General features: G+C 50.4%; 1 protein-coding gene across 1 annotated transcript; it reads right to left on the reverse strand.

Annotated features, from left to right (window-relative positions):
• Positions 1–230: 230 nt before the first annotated feature.
• Positions 231–17,727, reverse strand: PIGR (polymeric immunoglobulin receptor). The gene is made up of 11 exons (XM_021677317.2): positions 17,599–17,727; positions 11,844–11,939; positions 10,493–10,837; positions 8,464–9,117; positions 6,813–7,145; positions 5,765–6,091; positions 4,332–4,512; positions 3,802–3,923; positions 3,041–3,172; positions 2,867–2,925; positions 231–1,845 (listed from the first exon to the last, which is right to left on the reverse strand). Exons 2-11 carry the CDS (start codon positions 11,884–11,886, stop codon positions 1,750–1,752), a joined length of 2,292 nt encoding a protein of 763 aa, XP_021532992.2. The 5' UTR covers positions 11,887–11,939; positions 17,599–17,727; the 3' UTR covers positions 231–1,749.
• Positions 17,728–18,347: the final 620 nt, after the last annotated feature.

Genomic DNA, 18,347 nt, shown 5'->3' on the forward strand with positions numbered 1-18,347 from the left:
GTTAGCCAGTGTGGTGGCAGGTGCCACCAGCTTCTCTGGAGGCTGAGGTGGGAGAATCACTTGAGCCCAAAGGCCGAGGCTGCAGTGAGTCATGATTGCACCACTGCACTCCAGCCTGGGCAACAGAGTGCCCTGTCAAAAAAAGAAAAGAAAAGAAAAGAAAAAGAAGGGCTCTGAAGGGGCCATCTGGGAGACAGAAGGTATTGGGGACAAATATAATCTGAGCCTCCTTGGTGGCAATCACAGTCTTTAATTATTCATTGTCATATTTCTGATTTGTTAGCAAGTATCAGCTTGTAGGCTGGCTGAAGTACAGAAATCAGAGGGAAAAAGAAACTAAATTTTAGCTTTCTGGAGAGCTGCCCCTCTGTGGCACCATCAGACATTTCTTTGCTTCCCTTCAACTTGGAACTCTTGAAACATCAGGGGTTGTGAGGGTTTGGCTGTTCTTGTATCTTAGGTCCATGTGAGTGACAGAAACGGATAGGGTTGTCTTCCCTCAGGTGGGGTCTGGGAAAGATCAGTCTCCTTTCTTTGTATTTTCTCTTCTTCCTCCTCCTCCTTATTCTAAAACTGTACCTCCACTCTTGCAGAGAGATCCCTGGCCCAGAACAGGAAACGTCAAATTTAGTTTATCTCACTAAGAGCCCTTTAGAAAAACACTTCAGGGCTGGGCGCAGTGGCTCATGCCTGTAATCCCAGCCCTTGGAGAGGCTGAGGCGGGCAGATCACTTGAGGCCAAGAGTTCAAGACCAGCCTGGTCAACACGGCGAAACCCTGTCTCTATTAAAAAAAATACAAAAAATTAGCCAGACATGGTGGCGTATGTATGCAGTCCCAGCTACTCAGGAGGCTGAGGCATGAGAATCACTTGAGCCCAAAAGGCGGAGGTTGCAGCAGTGAGCTGAGATCATGCCACTGCACTCCAGCCTGGGTGACACAGTGAGACTATGTCTCAAAAAAAAAAAAAAAGAAAGAAGGAAAGAAAGAAAGAGAGAAAAAAAGGAAAACAAAACGCCTCACTCCTCCAAACCTCAATTTTCTCACGTGAGATAGTAAGAATGTGGGTTTATAATGACCTGTATGTATTTCCTTCATACATGACACCTAGGGCCTTAGGACTCGAGATATTTCATGACATCTCCCAACGGAGGCAGAGGTGAGCACACCTGGTGAGAAGTTAAGACTCAGTGAGTGTAAATTCGCCAAGAGGAGCTGAGGCTTCTTTCACTGGTGTCCTCAGAAAGGCTGTGAGCGGGATTGGTGGCACACTTGTTCCAGCCTCCAGCAGAGCGCTTGGACTCTAGTACATATTCAAATATATCTTTTGATGGAAGGAAAGAAGAAGAGAGGAAGGACGGGAGGGAGGAATGGAGTGGAGGGAAAAATTCTGTTGCCATCCCATGATAAGGGTGCAGAGAGACACTACATGTCTCTCCTTTCTGCCACCCTGGTCCCTCTTCCTTCAAGGGACACCTGAGGACCTCTCTATTCTCCTCCATAACTGAGGTTCTCTCAACAGAAAGAAGCTACAAGTGGGACCTCCTCACGCCACCCTCACCCCTGATAGGAACAATTAGGCCAGGCGTCGATGTCACTGAGGAGAGGACCAGCACGCCTCTGAGGACAGCAGGAAAACCTAGGCAGGTGTGAGAGCAGGCAGTGGGGTCCCCGGGAGCTGAGGGCCCCAGGATCGACATGATTCCGAAGGTGATTGTCATGGGTGCAGGGAGCAGGCGGCGGCACCATCTAAGCTTCCCGGGGGCCGTCCTGGGCCTCAGCGGCCACCGCGCTCGACTGCAGCAGGAAGTCTCTGTAGACCATCTCGGCTTCCTCCTTGGATGACTAAGGGACAACAGGAGGGGCGTCAGTGTTGGGGGCGCTGGCTCAGTGGGTGGAGTCGGGAGGGGGAGGTACTCAGTGTCCTGAATTCATGATCTTGACCCAAGTAACACAAGCCGGTGGGGCCCACCGTTCTCATCCCAGCCCCCATGCTCACCAAGAAGGACCCATTTTGAGAAACGGAAAGTTGCCGCCTCTAAAAATATCTCCCTCTGTCTCACTACCTCCTCATGACACGTGGAGTGGAACCACCCCGGTTGCCTGGGCCCGTCCCCGGAAGCTGTGCCCACACAATCCAGGGTGTCAACCACGGTGGCTTATGTTTTCCTTTCTCTCCCAGCCCAGAGAGGTAGCTTTTTGGCACCGCGAAGCTAAGGGGTAGACTGTCTCCAGGAATAACTCGTTCTAACTTTGTAAATGCCAGAGCCGTTTCAAGAAAAGGTAGATATGATAAACAAAACAAAACAACTATTGCCTCGCGATTAGAGGCACGAGATGGTATTTTCTGGGTGCCCTGAGTCCTAGGGAAGCTGGAGGGAATGGTAATATGGCACCCAAAGGCAGGAGTTGCCTCTGGTGGGGCTGCTAGCCTCAAACTGCCCACATCTCCTAGGCCCAGGCAAAAGGCTGGTCCTGAGCAAACCCTCAAGGGGGGATGTGTGGCCCAAGGTCCTCGGGTCCCCCAGCCCAGGAAGAGCATGCATTTCATCAGCAGCATCCAGCATGGGAGCTTCCCACCTGCGATGCCATCTTTTATGCGCCTGCTTTCCACATCTCCCGCCTGCCTCCCTCCTGCAGGTTTACAGCCTAATCATGCAGCTCACTCCTTCCTGGGCCTCACCCACATCTGCATCCCACAACCAGTAAGATATAACTCTTCCTCAAAGGTCCTGAGGACTATTTACACCATCCTCCCTATTCTGGGATCAGCCCACATGTTGAGGTAGTTCTTCCTGAAGTCTAACTGCAGTCCCTCATGCTGCATTTCCTTGTCACATAGTGGGGCTTCCTTCTTCCTCCTCACCCTTTTTGCCTTCTTGGGTTCCTTGGTCTCCGTGGTGTTCTCAGTGGTGGCAACGAACCCTGTGTGAAGAGACGGGATAGGTTAGCCCTTACTAGCCTCCTTTTCCCAACCCCGACGTGGGGCCAATTCTTGCTCTCCCCAGGGGCTGAGCATTCTCTTGAGTGGGGGCCATACCATCTTTTCCTCCGAGTGATGTCTCCTGAGTGATGGAGGAGGCTCCCATGTTGTCGTTGGCTCCAAATTCCCTGGAGTTCTCAAAGTCTGACATGCTAATGTCTGTCCTGTAGCTTCTAATCGAAACTCGGTCTGTACAGGAGGAAGAGGAGTTGGTGTAGGGACAGGGGCTGGGGCCTAGAAGGCCAGGCTGGGCGGATCTGCTGCAGCTCCGCGGGACAGCTGAGGTAGCACACCTCTGACTGTGGCCCAGGCGGATGGAAAGGATCCTTCCTAGTCCCTTTTCCTGGGTCATCAAGACTTGATAATCCCTGATCTTTGTCACTCTGGGAACTTTCAACGCACAGCATCTCCCTTGGTCCTCACATCAGCCCTGCAAGGTGGCAATTATCACCCTGGTCTTGACCCATGAGGAAACCGAGGCATGCCATAAAGATGCCCCAAAGTCACACAGCTCATTAGTTAACCAACTAGTCCAAGCCCAGGGTCTCCCAAAACCCGATCTCCTCTTCCTGGCAGCTCTGCCTCTGAACTTAGACCATGGGTAATTGGAGATGATTTTCCAAAGATAGTATTTGGACAGCAGCTCAGAATTTAAATTTTGAGTATGTGTGGTTTCTCTTTGCCCACCCTGCTTTCTCGGGATCCTTTGTTTTAGCCCATGAAAAGGAAGAGACAACACAGCCTCCTCTATGGGTGGATGATTCAGGACCGAGGGCTAGGGTTGGAGGTGTGAGGCAGGGAGTATCCCAGGGACTCACCCACGTTCTTCCTGTGCCGGGCTCTGGCCACCCCTACGGCCACGGCTCCCAGTGCCAGCACCAGGCCCAGGGGCACCAGGGTGGACACCAGCACTCTGGAGCTCCCGCCTTGTTCCTCAGAGCTGAAAGAAGACTTACGTTAGTTCATCCCTGGAAGGGAGAGCTGGGGGCCCAAGGAAGTGCTGACAAGGTTGGCTCGGCTACTTTTTCCTCCCAGATTTATCCACCCCATCCTGCTGATGCAGCTCCTTAGCTCTGTTCTCCTAAGAAGGCTTCCCAGACTGGCAAAGGCAAGCACTGGGTCTTGTTGCATCCCAGGCCTGGAAGATGGAACTGCATTGTAAACACCTCCTCAGCCATGGGAGAGGGCAGAGGGTGCCACAGGACCCTCCCACATATAAGCAGAGGTCGTAAGGGCTGCCCCAGTGCTCAAGAGACAAACAGGCTTTCCTCCTTGGACTTGGTGGCCCAACCTCAGGTCCTCAGCTCTGGGGTGTTCTCCGAGTGGGGAGCCTTGAATCCTTCCTCACCTGCTGGAATCCACAGATGCTCTGCTCCCACCGGCTTGATCTCCTGTGTCTGCCACCGCCTTTTCCTCTGCAAAAAGCCTGGGATCCTGAACGGCTTTGTTCTCAATCTCCTGGACGCCAGACTCCAGCACCTTCTCATCAGGGGCAGCATCTACTTTCGCTGGGCTGGCATCACGGGACCCTGCAAAAGGGAAGATGGGCCTGGGTCGTGGTTTTTTCCCGCATGCTCTTACTCTTTGAGGTGAAGGAGTCTGGGGAGACTTCATGAGGAATCACAGGATCAGGGTTCGATCTCAAGGCTATTGGGGTAGGACCCAGGATGACATTAGAAACAGAGCCGCGATGGCCTTCGTCAGCTGTCACAGATGATCTCTGCCCCATTACTAACAAAAGTATGGTGGGGACCTTCAAGGCTTTGTGTATTAGATCATCTGTGCATAAAGGCTGACCCATCACTTAGGCCAGGGAGACTTTCACGGCTCTCCAGGCTTCCTGGCTGCAGTTGGCTGCAATAGTGCTGCCCCCTAGTGGTAGCCTGAGGATGGGCCCCCTCAGTGAGTCCCACAAGCAGGGTCCAGACACAATAGGATTTCTTGAGGGATTACAAAATACCCTTATTAGGGATAAAACAATTCATGTGAAATTTTAAAAGAGGGCTTGAAATGCAAACTTACTAGATGAGTTGCCTAATTTTCTTGATCAGACCTTGTAAATGAAGGTATCTGGCCTTCTTTCGAGGGCAAGCTTTGGCAAGGGGAAGGAGGATGAACGTATTGCATATGACAGTGATGTATGCATATTATTCTATGCACGGAAGAATATTTACAGAGAAGAGATTTCAATTTGGCCTTAAATGACAACTATTAAACTTGGTTTCTTTTTTTTTTTTTTTTGAGATGGAGTCTAGCTCTGTCGCCTAGGCTAAAGTGCAGTGGTGCAATCTCAGTTCACTGCAACCCCACGCGTCCCGGGTTCGAGCAGTTCCCATGCCTCGGCCTCCCAAGTATCTGGGATTACAGGCGTGTGTCATCATGCCTGGCTAATTTTTGTATTTTTAGTAGAGACGAGGTTTCTCCATGTTGGCCAGGCCGGTCTTGAACTTCTGACCTCAAGTGATCTGCCTACCTTGGCCTCCCAAAGTGCTGGGATTACAGGTGTGAGCCACCACCTTCAGCTGGGACTTGTCTTAATGCCGAGGTTAAATAGCAAACCCACTATTTCTGCTTAGTTGGTATGTTTATTTGAGATGCCCCTTTTGAAGGGCTCAATGAGGCTATATAGGACCTAAATGTCCCCTCCCTTCCCCACTCACTTTCAGCCTCTGACAGCCAAACATAGGGGGCCAGCACTGATTGAGAAGCTCTCAGTCAGGGGCCTTCAGGAAGTCCTGCCTCTGGGTCTGGGGGGCACAGGCCCTGCCCTTGGAGACTCACCTGCCACCTTCTTCTCTTCAACTGCCACATAGACGGCTGCAGTCTCTCCGTAGGAGTGGTCCTGCTTCACTCCACACCAGTACCAGCCTTCGTCCGCCTTGGTCACTGGGTTCAGGGTCAGGGAGACGACCCGGCTGTTCTGGTCACAGTTCACGAGGGCCTGGCTGGGGCCTTCATCTTGGCTGGGCAGGGCCTGGCAACCCTTGTTACTCCACTTGCACCAGTATTTCTCGTACGAGTAGAATTTGCATGGGAAGTGGCAGAGGAGCTTGAGACTCTCTCCCACCACAGCCGTGACATCCCCTGGTACCTTGAGGTTTGGTTCTCCTGGAGGAGGGAGAGAGGTAGAAATAGGCACAGAATTTGGTACTTGGAGATGCTGCAGGGAAGTGACTGGTGGGAACATTTTTCCATGAGTCTTCTTTATATATATATATTTTTGAGACAGGGTCTCTCTCTGTGTCACCCAAGCTGGAGGGTAGTGGTGCAATCATTGCTCACTGCAGCCTCCATCTCCTGGGCTCAAGTGATCCTCCTGTCTTGGCCTCCCAAAGTTCTGGGATTACAGGCATGCACCAGCATGCTTAGTCTACATTTCCTCTTTGGACAGCATTAGAAATTAGTATGTTTTCTGACCATATAAACAATGCAATTGTGGTCTAGGTAATAATTATTATTGATGAGCACCATGGTCAATCCAGAGTCTACCATGGCCCATGGATTCTTTCACATGGACTTCAGTTTGCTTTCCTCACTCTTCCTTCTCTTCTAGACTCAATACAAAGAGCTATCTGCAGTCCTCGACTTCAGCTGACGCCTGCACACTGTGAAAGAGATCCTGCTCTCACTAGCAGGAGGTACCATGTTTGGTATTCCGAGTGTAGGGTGTGTGTTACAGGTATACAAATGTGACCTCTGGACAGGGGGCTCCCTCCTGAGGTCGGGCCCATCAGCGTGGAGGCAGGTGAGAGAGGAGGAGGAGTGGCTGGGGATGCGGCTGCTGGCTGGAGAGGTCTTAGAGCTTTCTCCCTCCCCGTTCAGCTCTTACCTTCGATAATCTTGATCTCCACAGTGGTCCTCCAGCGAGTATCGCCGTTGGTCAGACACCAGTAGAAGCCGGCGTCCTGGCTGGTGAGCTGGTTGAGGATGACAGTGTAGGTGCCGTTGCCGGGCTCCTGGTGCAGGGCGAGCCGGCCCTCGTACTGCTCCTGAACCAGGCCGTCGCTCTCCACCAGCAGGGGGCAGTGGCCGTTCCGGGCCCCTTCCCAGCGACACCAGTACTTGATGCTTTTGCTTTCCTTAGGGTTGTAGGGGCAGACCACGGCCACAGAGCCTCCTACCACCCCCTTCACCACAGTGGGGCTGCGGGGAATTGTGGACTCTGGAAGCACAGACAGAGATGGGATGGGAGGACGGCCACTCAGGAAGAGCCTTGCGTGGCCTGAGAAGTCTTTTGCCCTGGGGTTTCAGCCAGGATGGGGAGTGAAGTTTACACGCATCACCCTACCCTCCTCAGAAAATGAAAAGGAACTTTCCTAATGTCACAGAGTCTGCAGCTGGAGCCACCGGGGCCAGACTCTGGGGACACGGAGTCTCCCCAATCGGCCCGGAAATGTCGTTCTTTCCCACCTTATTCTGAGCAGAGAATGGAAGGAGTCAAAGGGAAGAATATCAGCTCTTCTCCTGTGGCTTCTTACGAAGTCTCCCTCTGTATAAGTTTTTGTCTTTTTATTAGTCTCTTCTACAAAAGTGGCCAAATGGATCATTTCCAAATCAAGAAAATATATTTAGAATGGTATGATATAGAATACAAACTACATAGCACAGGTGACCTTAATTGTTGGGGCCCCAAGGGGCATCTCAAAGAGGACAGCCATTCTCCAGGCAGCTGCCGCTGAGGTCCAGAGAGAACCCGCGTGACCAAAGATACAGGGGGACCTGGTGAGGACCTGGAGCTGGATATGGACAGGACGTGCAGGGAACATAAGTCCCTTAAAGAGAAGTCGCAAGCACAGAACTGCAAGTAACGGTTTGCTACTTCTCACAAGGGCAGTTCTGTGCAGAGTGCTCTGGGAGCGAAGGAGCTGGGATTTAATTCTTTCACTGTGCTGATGGCTTGCTAGAGTAGGGCTGAGTGGGCCAGATGGTTCTGATTGACAAATAACCCTATGAGATGTCGGAGTGAAACATTTAGAAGCTGGGGCACTCCAGTTGGAACACATTGAGACTAGGATAAGCCAATCTTTTCCCATCTGAATGTGAGGGATGAGGGGTGCAGGGTGGGGCTTATCACTGAGACCTAGATAAGCCAATCTTTTCCCATCTTGTTCAGGGGCCAGGGGAGGGGACAGAGGACCCATGCAGAGCCTGCCACCACCACCCTGAAACACAGTGTAATAAGTCCTTAGACTATCCTAACGCTCAGTCAGGAGCATTACTCACCGCTTACTTGTTAAGCAGTGAGAGCCATCAAAAGGACTTTGATAACAGAAGAGTAATTAGGAGCTACCACCAGGCAGAGGCTGCTTTTTCTTGCTGTCCTCTGCAGCAGCCCACACAGCCTCCAGTTCGAGACTGGTCAGTGAGTGGATGCTGTCAGCTGACTGATGACTATTGATGAATGGACTCACAGGGAGCTGAGCTGGGCTCTCACCTGCGAGACTGCCCCACCTCCTCTCCCTCCCTCTCTAGGGTCTTACCCTCATTGACGAAGAGCTGCCAGGCCTGGATGGGCCAGCCTTCCTGCAGCTGACCATCTGGGTGGGCTCCGCACAGGTAGCGTCCTGCATCCTCCTTCCTCAGGCCCGTGATCAGCACACTCAATAAGCCATTCTTGTCCTTGGGGCTGAGCAGGATCCTGCCCTCATAGGCTGGAGCCCTGTTCCCCAGGGTGTTGATGAGAACGTCACAGTGTTCCCCATTGCTCACCCGGCACAGAAATTTGGGCAAGTTTGCCACCTCAGGGCCCAGGGCACAGTTGAAGGTCACTGAGCCCCTCAGGTCTCCATAAACCAGCTCGGGCTCGGGCGCTAGCACTTGGAGGTCAACATTCTTGTCAGCCCTGGAATCAGCCCCGGCCTGGCAGACATACATCCCCGCATCGCTGAGCCTGAGTTGGTTGATGACGACGGTGAACATTAACTGGCCAGTACCATGAATATCAAGGTGTATTCTGTCCCTATAGTCGGGACTCACATACGGGGTAGAGTCAATGACCAGCACAGGGGTCTGGTCTATCATCTTGTAAAGGGACTTTTTCTTCTGAGCATCCTCAGACTTGAAAGGGCAGTTGATGGTCACTGTTCTGCCCACATCCACTGTGTAGACTTCAGTGTCATTTAGGAGCCCAGGATCTGCAGGATGAGGGGTGCAGGGTGGGGAAAGCTGTGATTCTAATTTCTTGCAACATGGGACTATTTTCTATTCCCAGTTAGGGTGTGGGTGGGCTTATAACCTGGAATGTCCTCCTTCCCAGAGAAACACTGTCAGAATATGTCTTCCGAGGCCCAGCTTGACAGCTGTCTCCTCCGTGAAAACCTCCCCGGCCGACATGAATCTCTCCCTGCCCTGTGCTTTCTTCATGCATCTGCATCACTTATTACATCCAATCTGGCATATGGTTGATTATGCTCTCCATGGACTGGAAGTTCCTTGAGGGCAGGGACATGTTTTTCTCATGTTTGACCCCTCTGCTGTGACAAGCACAATGCCTTTGGGTAGCAGGTAGCCAAATCGATGTGCGTTGAAATGAACAGAATGAATGTAAACCCAGGGTGATGGATTTCAATGCACTACAATAAAAGTTTCTCAACATTACGTAGTCTAAATGTGGAATGGGCTGTCTCATGGAGCAGTGAGTTTCTGCTAAAGTGCTTAGTCAGAGGCTGCATACTCATCATCTGCACGTTCTTCTAGGCATCTGGATAGGGTGAACTCTAAGCTCTCTTCACCTTTTAAGATTCTGTGGTTTTGAGACTTTATCCCCACCTAAATGACCTCTTCGTTTAGTCCACAGACAATAGTATACATATTCCAAAGGAGCCAAACGTAACTTTGGGAGTCCCTCTAAATTTCTTTCCTCCCTTAAGACCTCTCTTTTGAGTTGCTCTTGATGGTCTACAATAGCCTCATTGTTAAACCCTTTCAGAAAGAGCTTTTTTTTTTTTTTCTCTTTCTCCAACTAGAAAAGGCTTGTTCGCAACCCATCCCTTCAGGATCTTGGTGTTTGGTCAGGAACTAACAATCTAATTTACCCTGATAACACTGAAGAACTAAGGTTCCCGTGTTAAAAAATATATACGCATTTTACAGGAAGCCATCTGGTGGCCCAAACATTGATGGAAAGGTGCATTAATGATGGGAATTTAAGGATCCCTATAAATCTCCCCCTGCTTTTTCTATCTCCTTAGGCTGATGTCAGATTTCCCTTTCTATCTGTAGCAAACGCAAGAAAGCTTGTCCTATTCATACCTTTCTAAGCTGGGGTCTCCAGAAAGCCCAAAATGTTATAGGCCACCAAGTCCTAGAAAGGTTCACTCATCACCCCCAGGTAGGCCCTATCTGTCTCCTTCTCTTGTTCTAAGAAGTCTTCGTCTGGGGAGAGAGGAGCCTGCTGACCTCCCGCCGGTCTATGCACCCTTGTCAGGAAGATCCTCCTCCAGCTCTTCATGCACCTTAGAGAATTCCCTCTAACCTTCGCCCAGAAGCCCAAGGAGGCTGGATCCTTACCCCGGCTGACCTCCAGGCTGACATCAAAGGACAGGCCTCGGCTGTTGATGCCCAGACCACACTTGTAGCGCCCAGAGTCATCCCGGCTCAGCTGGGCGATGTTCACCACAAATGTGCCGTTCTCCGGGAAGTTGGTGAGGTTAGCCCTGCCTGTGTAGCTGTTGGAGACGTAGCCCTCCGAGGAGATGAGGGTTATGCAGCGGCCGCTGGCTCCCTGCCGGCACCAGTACTTCCGGGTGTGCCGGTTGACAGAGGTGGGTGGATAGTAGCACGTGATGGACACTGAGTTACCTTCCACACTACTCACCTCCTGGGGACCAAATATGGGACTCTTCGTGGATACGGCTGTGGGTACAGAAGAGAGAGGCTTTCTGAGGCCCTTAGGAGGTAAAGCCTGTTCCAGATAACCCACCCTGAGGAGATGTGGTTTTCTACCCGATACGTAGGCCCTCTGTTGATAATTTATCGTATATTATAGCTGGAAAATTGCTGAGATTAAATAAAGTGACTGCTTTAATCATGATTAAATTTTACTTGTAATTCATTAATGATACCCATTTCAAGGACAAGGGAATGACAAATTTATCATATCCCTTGTTTTTTATTTTTTATTTTTTTTGAGACAGAGTCTCTCTGTGTCGCCCAGGCTGGCATCCAGTGGCTCAATCTCGGCTCACTGCAACCTGCGCTTCCCAGGTTCAAGTGATTCTCATGCCTTAGCCTCCCAAGTAGCTGGGACTATAGGTGCATGCTGGCTAATTTTTGTTTTTATTTAGTAGAGACAAGGTGTCTCCATGTTGGCTAGGCTGGTCTCGAACTCCCAATCTCAAGCAATCCACCAGTCTTGGCTTCCCGAAGTGCTGGGATTATAGCTGTGAGCCACTGCATCCAGCCATCCCTTGTTTGTTAAAACAAGAACACCGCTTTTGTAGGGTGTTACGTGCTTGCACTTGCCACGTGTTATTTCCTTACATTTCTGAAAACACTTCGTCGATGATTTTCTTTTCTTTTTTTTCCCAGATAAAAATATTGAGAGCCAGGAAGAATAAGTGACTTCCCTCGGATTCCACAGTGGATAGAGATGCTTGGTTGAAATCACATTCTTTGTTATTCTCAGAGAGGAGACCCCTGGCTTTGAGAATAGGAAGCGCCATTCCTGTCCCCCATTTCCAAGGCTCACAGACATGGCCTTTCAGCATTGTCTCTGTGTAACTCTTCCTCAAAGGGGGTGCCCATTTTGAGAGGGACATCCCTGCGGATGAGTCTGACTTTAGTGTCCCCAGGGAGGGAGCCCTGGAGTGGGGCAGGCTGGAGGGGTAGAGCTTGGGGAGTTGGGACCTGGCAGACGCACCTGGGAAGGCCACCAGCAGGCAGGTGAGCGCAAAGAGCAGCATTGCTGGTGACGCCTAGCTGCCGCACGGCTCGGGCCGACTTCTCGTGTGCAGTGCTGAAAAACGATAACCACAAGATGAAGCTCCCCTTGTCTTCCAAGGCTAGTCGACCTTAGAGTTTCTGTGACACCTGTTCGGCTTTGTATCTCCAGCAACTGACATAAATCCTGTGGAATGAATCAGAGCCTCCACCTTTTTCATGACAACTCATTCTTATCATCCTTCAATGCTTATATTTCCTTAATAGTTATAAGTAGCTTTTGCCTTCTCAATTAAGCTGCAAGTTCCGTTGGGATAGAGATATTCTGTCATTTGTTCTTTTTCCCTGCCCATGAGGCACGGTCCCAGGCACACCGTAAGAGCTCAGGGATGGCTCGCCGGGTGATCGGTTCCTACCAATATGTGGCCCCATCTTTCTGTTTCAGCTGCCCCCCCATATCCCTGGGAGGTGAAGCGGGCTGACATATTTCATGGTGTGTTCAGATGAGGAAACTGAGACCCACAGAGGAGGTGTAATGGTTATTAAGGCTGTAAATGTAATGATGATGGTCCTAACCCCATTGATTGCTCTCTTATCCTGTCCCAGGCCACTGTGTGGAATAATTTATGTGTATTATCTCATATAGGCTTGACATCAGTCCTATAAGGTTAGTATTCTTACCCACTTTCATAGGGGAGGAAATGAAGGCTTAAAGGCTAAGTACTTTCCTCAACGGCACCCGGGGGTTAAGTGTGTGTGGGTACACAGAATAGGGGTCGGGGAAGATTTAGGCCCAGCTTTGTCTGACTGCAAAGTCCGTGTGCTTAACCTCTCCACTGTACTGTATCACACCCCAAATACAACAGCATGCTTTTACCTTATACTTATTCGTGTTATTTGTAGAGATCCTGTTACTTACGAAAGCACTATCTATCATTTACGTTATTTCATATGAGCCTTATATGTTCCCTAGAAATAAGACAGACAGGTATAATCACAACCATTTTATGGATAAGAACGTGGAGATCTTGAGATACTGAATGATAGGCTATGTTTTCCCAGTGACTCGATTATGGGATTGGCATTAAAAGCATAGGTGTCAGGGTCTTGCAATCCTCCCTGGTAAGGCCTGGCAGACAAAGATGAAGAATCGAAGATAAGACCACTCAGATGGAGCAACCCATGTGGACCACGTGGATGCAGCCCAGGGCTGGGGAGAGTTGAGGGTCCCGGGGGCCCACCTGACAGCAGCTGTCATCAAGACCCCAACTATAGCCTAGAGGAGAGAGGAGTCCCCACTTTCCCAGACTTTGACAGACTTTAAACTTTGGAGTTGTCTTGACAAAGAGAGTGTTAAATGATCATAAGCTTGGGCAGTAATGAGTGTCCATAAAGATAAGGACGCTGTAAGCAGGAGGAAGCTGGGCATTAACTCCCAGACCTCCCACACCACCCTGGCCCCTGCTCCTGCTCCCAGAGTCCCTTCACCAGCCTGAGCCAAAGGCAATAGAGTTGTTTATCTTGATTATTTCTTTGCTGCAGGGGAATTTCCCAGCAAGGAACCTTTTATTTCCTTGTGAAGATAAAGGTATTTTGTGTCTGCAGTTCTTTGGAAGTGCAAGGGGAGGGAGTGGGAACAGATATGGGTGTCAGATGGCAACGCTGAGGCTCTCTTGAGTCTGGTAATTGCCCCAGACCTTTCTCACCAGGTCAATGATTAACCTGTGGAGTGGGGCCTTAGCCAAATGCCAGTCAGCTCCAGCGTGGAAGTGCTCTGGGGACGCTGGCTGAGGTATCATCATCTGAGTGGGCACTCCAGGCTGGCATGAGAGATGCTGCCAGGTGGGAATGGCTTTCAGGAGGCCTGGAAGTCTCGGGAATGGTTGGGATGGGCTGGCTGCAAAGTCCTGAGGGGTCTACCATTTGCCGCTTGTGCTGGCACAGGGTTGGTGCAGTCACAGGTGGGAGGACAAAATGCTGCCTGCTTTTAAGAACCCACACCAGCAGCAGCCAGCCTTGGTTCTTGTTCCTGTCCTTACCTCTAGATAAGCAAGCTTTCTAGTATTTCTGTGAGACAGGAGTGGTCTTCCCACAAGCTGAGCTGGGGGATGCAGCCCTCCTCTGGACTTGCCCTGGGTTGCAGAGTCAGGTGCCAACTTCTCCAAGGTGAGGATCCTGACCTCCATCCCAGACTTCTCATGTTGTGACATGTTTGGTGGCTGTGCATGTTTGTGTAGAGAGGGGACATGTGTGTGCATCCATTACCCTCTGCACAGTCTCAAGCCAGGGATGAGAGCATCAGGCATGCACAGGCAGGCCTAGCAGACAGCAACCTCCCTGGGGTGCACACAGTCCAGTCCTAGAGGAGATGATCGGCAGGAGAGGACACCCTTGCTCTGGGGAACAGGAGCACTTCTTTGCCCAAAGCTAAAACTTGAAGCACAATTTCTCTAATAGCAGCTGAAAGGACCCTGAGCTTTCAGAATCACTGGAGACCGCTTTCTCTCAAAACCAGAGACTTTCTTCCAAACTTGGGGGATGTAAATCTCAGAGAGAACCCCCCGGGGTGGCTGGGGCTAGATTAAAAGGATTTGCTTAAAGAAGGAAGAAAAAGAACATAACGTTGGGCACCTGCTATGTGCCAAATGCTTTGCTAGGTTCTTTACCTGTGTGACTTCATCCATCAGCACAACAACCCAAGAGACAGATATTGTTATCTTCATGTCACAGGTGGGATATCTAAGGGTTATAGGGATTCCTGATCCCAAGACCCACTGCAGAATTGGAATTTGAGGTCACTACCTCATTATCACTCTTTGAATGAACAGAGGGGCCTGCTTTATCAGGTTTTGTGTATGATACTATATTATGCATGAGGGCACGTTTTTCTCCTCTTTAAACTAGCAGTTGTTTTTTTCACTGCTGAGGCTAGGATGTGCTAGATCATTTTCATTTACTAACGTAGTGTCCCAACATATGTGTAACATATGTCCCCACAGTTGGATTGGGGCAGGAGTGTCAGCTGTGCTGAAGAATAGTTTTTCTTTTTATAAAATGTATTTAACTAGCTCCTATTCAATTAAAGTGACTGCATTCAGGCCTCATTGTGTAGAGTTCAAACCTTTGTCCATCTAATCTCAGGTTTCCCTCTTTTTCAGGGGAAGAAAGTTCCCCTGGGCTTGACAGGAGAGTAGAAGTCTGCTTGCTGGGCATCCTTTGAATATAGAGAGTGAGCTAGTTAGGTTGGACCCATGTGGGTAAGAGAGGAGACAGGCACTATGGGCTAGGCTAGAAGAATGTACACCAAGTCCTTTCCAGGGGCCTTACATGTGTTAATGTGTTTAATTTTTACAGCCACCCTAGGAGGTAGGAGAAAACGGGCAATCCCATTCCATGAGTGAGATAATTGAGGCACAGAGAAGTAAGACATTCGCCCCAGGTTGCACAATTGGCAAGTGACTTCGATGGGATTCTGGATCCACAGCATAGGCCTTTAGCCACTCTGCTATACCTCGGAGGGTCTCGCTATTGAAAGGAAGCAGTGGAGAGAGGAAGGAGCAGGATATCCAATCTTAGAGAAGACAATTGTTCAGTTCTCCTCTCTCTGCCTTTCACAGAAAAGGTGATTCTTATAAAGAGACACCTGTGGCCAGGCACGGTGGCTCACGCCTGTAATCCCAGCTCTTTGGGTGGCCGAGGTGGGTGCATCACGAGGTCAGGAGTTCGAGACCAGCCTGACCAACATGGTGAAACCCGTCTCTACTAAAAATGCAAAAGTTAGCCCAGCGTGGTAGCGCACATCTGTAATCCCAGCTACTCGGGAGGCCAAGGCAAGATAATCACTTGAACCTGGGAGGCAGAGGTTGCAGTGAGCCAAGATGGCCCCACTGTGCTCCAGCATGGCTGACAGAGCAAGACTCCGTCTCAAAAAATAAAGAGACACCTGGACCCAGGGGTAGGTGCCAGCAGAGAAATTTCTTCCTGGAGAATATTAGCTGCTGTTTATTTAGCACCTACCTCATGTAGGCTATGTAAATAACCATGCCTATAACCAGGCATGTTGATGCCAAAGCCCCTTTCCACTCCACCGCACGTGTTGATGCCAGTGATGCTAGGACTCCAGCCCCAGCCCCTCCAGAGAGAGGGCAAGACGTAGATGGAGGGTCTCTGCTGAGCGCAATGCATAGGTAATAATTTTTTAAGTTAGATAGTTTGCTTTTTAAGTGATATCAAAATATCCTCATGACCATATCAAAATGGCTGTACCAAAACATCATGATTCAAACTTGCTGGGCGACTTTACACCACTCAGATAAACTAGGGAATGGTATCACAAAACCAACCCTGCCTACCTCCTCGTTTCTATCAGGGGAGGATGAGAGGAAGCTGTGAAAGCTCTGGGCAAGTGGGTGTACCAAATGGAAGCCTGTGTGACCCCACGTTTTATTAATAAAACCACAGAGGTCTAGAGGCCCCAGGAGATAGACAGAGAGAGTTGCTTTCCTGACTGCAGGCTCAGTGTTCTTTCTGCTACCTTAGCACATTCAGGAGCGGGGAGAAGGATGGAGAGAGAATTCCACATCTGCCTCTGGAAAGCCACCAGACAACTGGCTTCTACCCAAACCCCTGAAATTGCCATCCAGATGTTAAGGAGCATATAATTCTCCTAGTGAAGGGGGAAGGTGATCGCACAAAATAGGAGCAGCTTCGATGGCTCCAGGCACCGTGGCAGTTGTACAAGGGAACTGGAGGTTGGGGACGGGACGGAGCTTGACCAGCTGCTGCCGTTGTGTGGGGCGGTTTGACAGCTGGCTTGGGATGCTGTCAGGATGGGCAAAGGGAGGGGTGGCCCACGTCTGAGATCTGCTGACTGCAGAGCCAGGAGGAGCAGCGGGAGCTGACCATGCTGCCTGTGTCTTTAGGGGCTCAGCCCCACCTCACTCAGTGGCCCTGTGAGGACCTCAGTTTCTCTACCTCTAGCAAGAGCAGGATGATGTGATGACACACATTGATGTCTCCCGTGGCAGGAATGTGCTAGAGCAAAGCTAGGTGGACTTGGAAAGGATTTCAGAGCTTCTTGGAAAATGAGAAAAAGGAGCTGAACATGCCTTCAGCACAAAGCCACAGTGGGAAACCTCAGAGACTGGAAGAGGACTTGCTGGGTGCCAGACTTTATGTGCATTATCTGATTCCAGGTCTGTCCGGTGTTCGAGAAATCCTTGACTAATTAAACTGAAAAATGTGAAACAATCCCTATTTCACTCTAGAGGTTACAAAGCTATTTCACACATATTTTCTCATTTGAACCCACATTGAGCCTGAATGATAGGTGTTATTTCTATCCTTGTTTTACAGATTAAGAAACTGGAACTCAGAGAGGTTAGGTGGCTTGCCTAAGGCCACACAGGTGATCACTATGAGGATTTAGGAAATCCGGGGACAGACCAAGCTGAGAGAGTACAGCTGCATATGCTCACCACAGAGGCCCCTTCCCACATGCTGATATTTCTCAGAAAAGGACGGGGGGGGGGCCTTCCACACACGTGTGTCCCTACTTGGCCCACTGGGATCTGCACGCTTACTCCCCGACCACACAGTCACGCAGTCTGCCCCTTGTCCTTCTCTCCCCATTATCTGGGAGACTGGGAGTTGTGAATGGAGGGGATTGCCCAGCCACCATCCCAGCCCTTTTCAAATAGCATCCCATCTGAAGATCCCAGAGCAGTGACACTTACTTGTAGCCACTTCCTTCTCTCCCGTTGATCTGATTTCACAGACACAGCCTGCTGGCCAGTCAGTAACCCCTGCCTCTCGAGGAGCTGCTGGCAGGGCACTGGATGCTGCTGCCAAAACTGAAACTCTGCTCAGTGTTTGACCCACACCTGGGCTCTTAAAGGGCCACCCTCCCAAGGCGCCGTGGCCAGCCAGGGCCACGTGACTTTCACAGATCCCTGGCTTTCCTTTCGTTTTGGCTTTCCTGGCTGGCTCCATTGGCTCTCCTTTGACCTTGGGGAGACTCTGTTACTTGGGAATCCTCCATCATTGCAACTGCAGGATGAGGGACAGAATGTCAAGCGTGAAGATGCTGTTCTGTCACTTTCTAGCTGCAAGACCTTAGGCGAGTCACCTTCATATTTCTTTTCATCTGGAAAAGAGGGATGGTAATACCAAATCTGCAGGTAGAGGATATAGCCAGATATTAGCTGTGAAAAACCTGGCCAACGCTTGATTTGAGGTTGACATGATCTGATGGGGCACAGGCAGCAGGAGCGGTTCTCACAGTACTTGGTTTCATAGCCCCAGTTGCTCGGGAACCCTCTCCGACTCCCTAGGTTACTTACCCTTTACACACCTCCTGCAAAGCCCCTTTTACCAGCCCCAGTGCTCCGGGAACTGGCAGGACCATGGTCCTTCCCTTTTCACTCCCCGGAGTCATGAAAGACTCACTGCTTCTGGGCTTCCCTGATCATGGCTGACCTCAGAG

Source organism: Aotus nancymaae, unplaced genomic scaffold (assembly GCF_030222135.1).
Source record: "Aotus nancymaae isolate 86718 unplaced genomic scaffold, 86718_ANA_hifiasm-v0.15.2.pri h1tg000039l, whole genome shotgun sequence".
NCBI classification, from domain to species: domain Eukaryota; kingdom Metazoa; phylum Chordata; class Mammalia; order Primates; family Aotidae; genus Aotus; species Aotus nancymaae.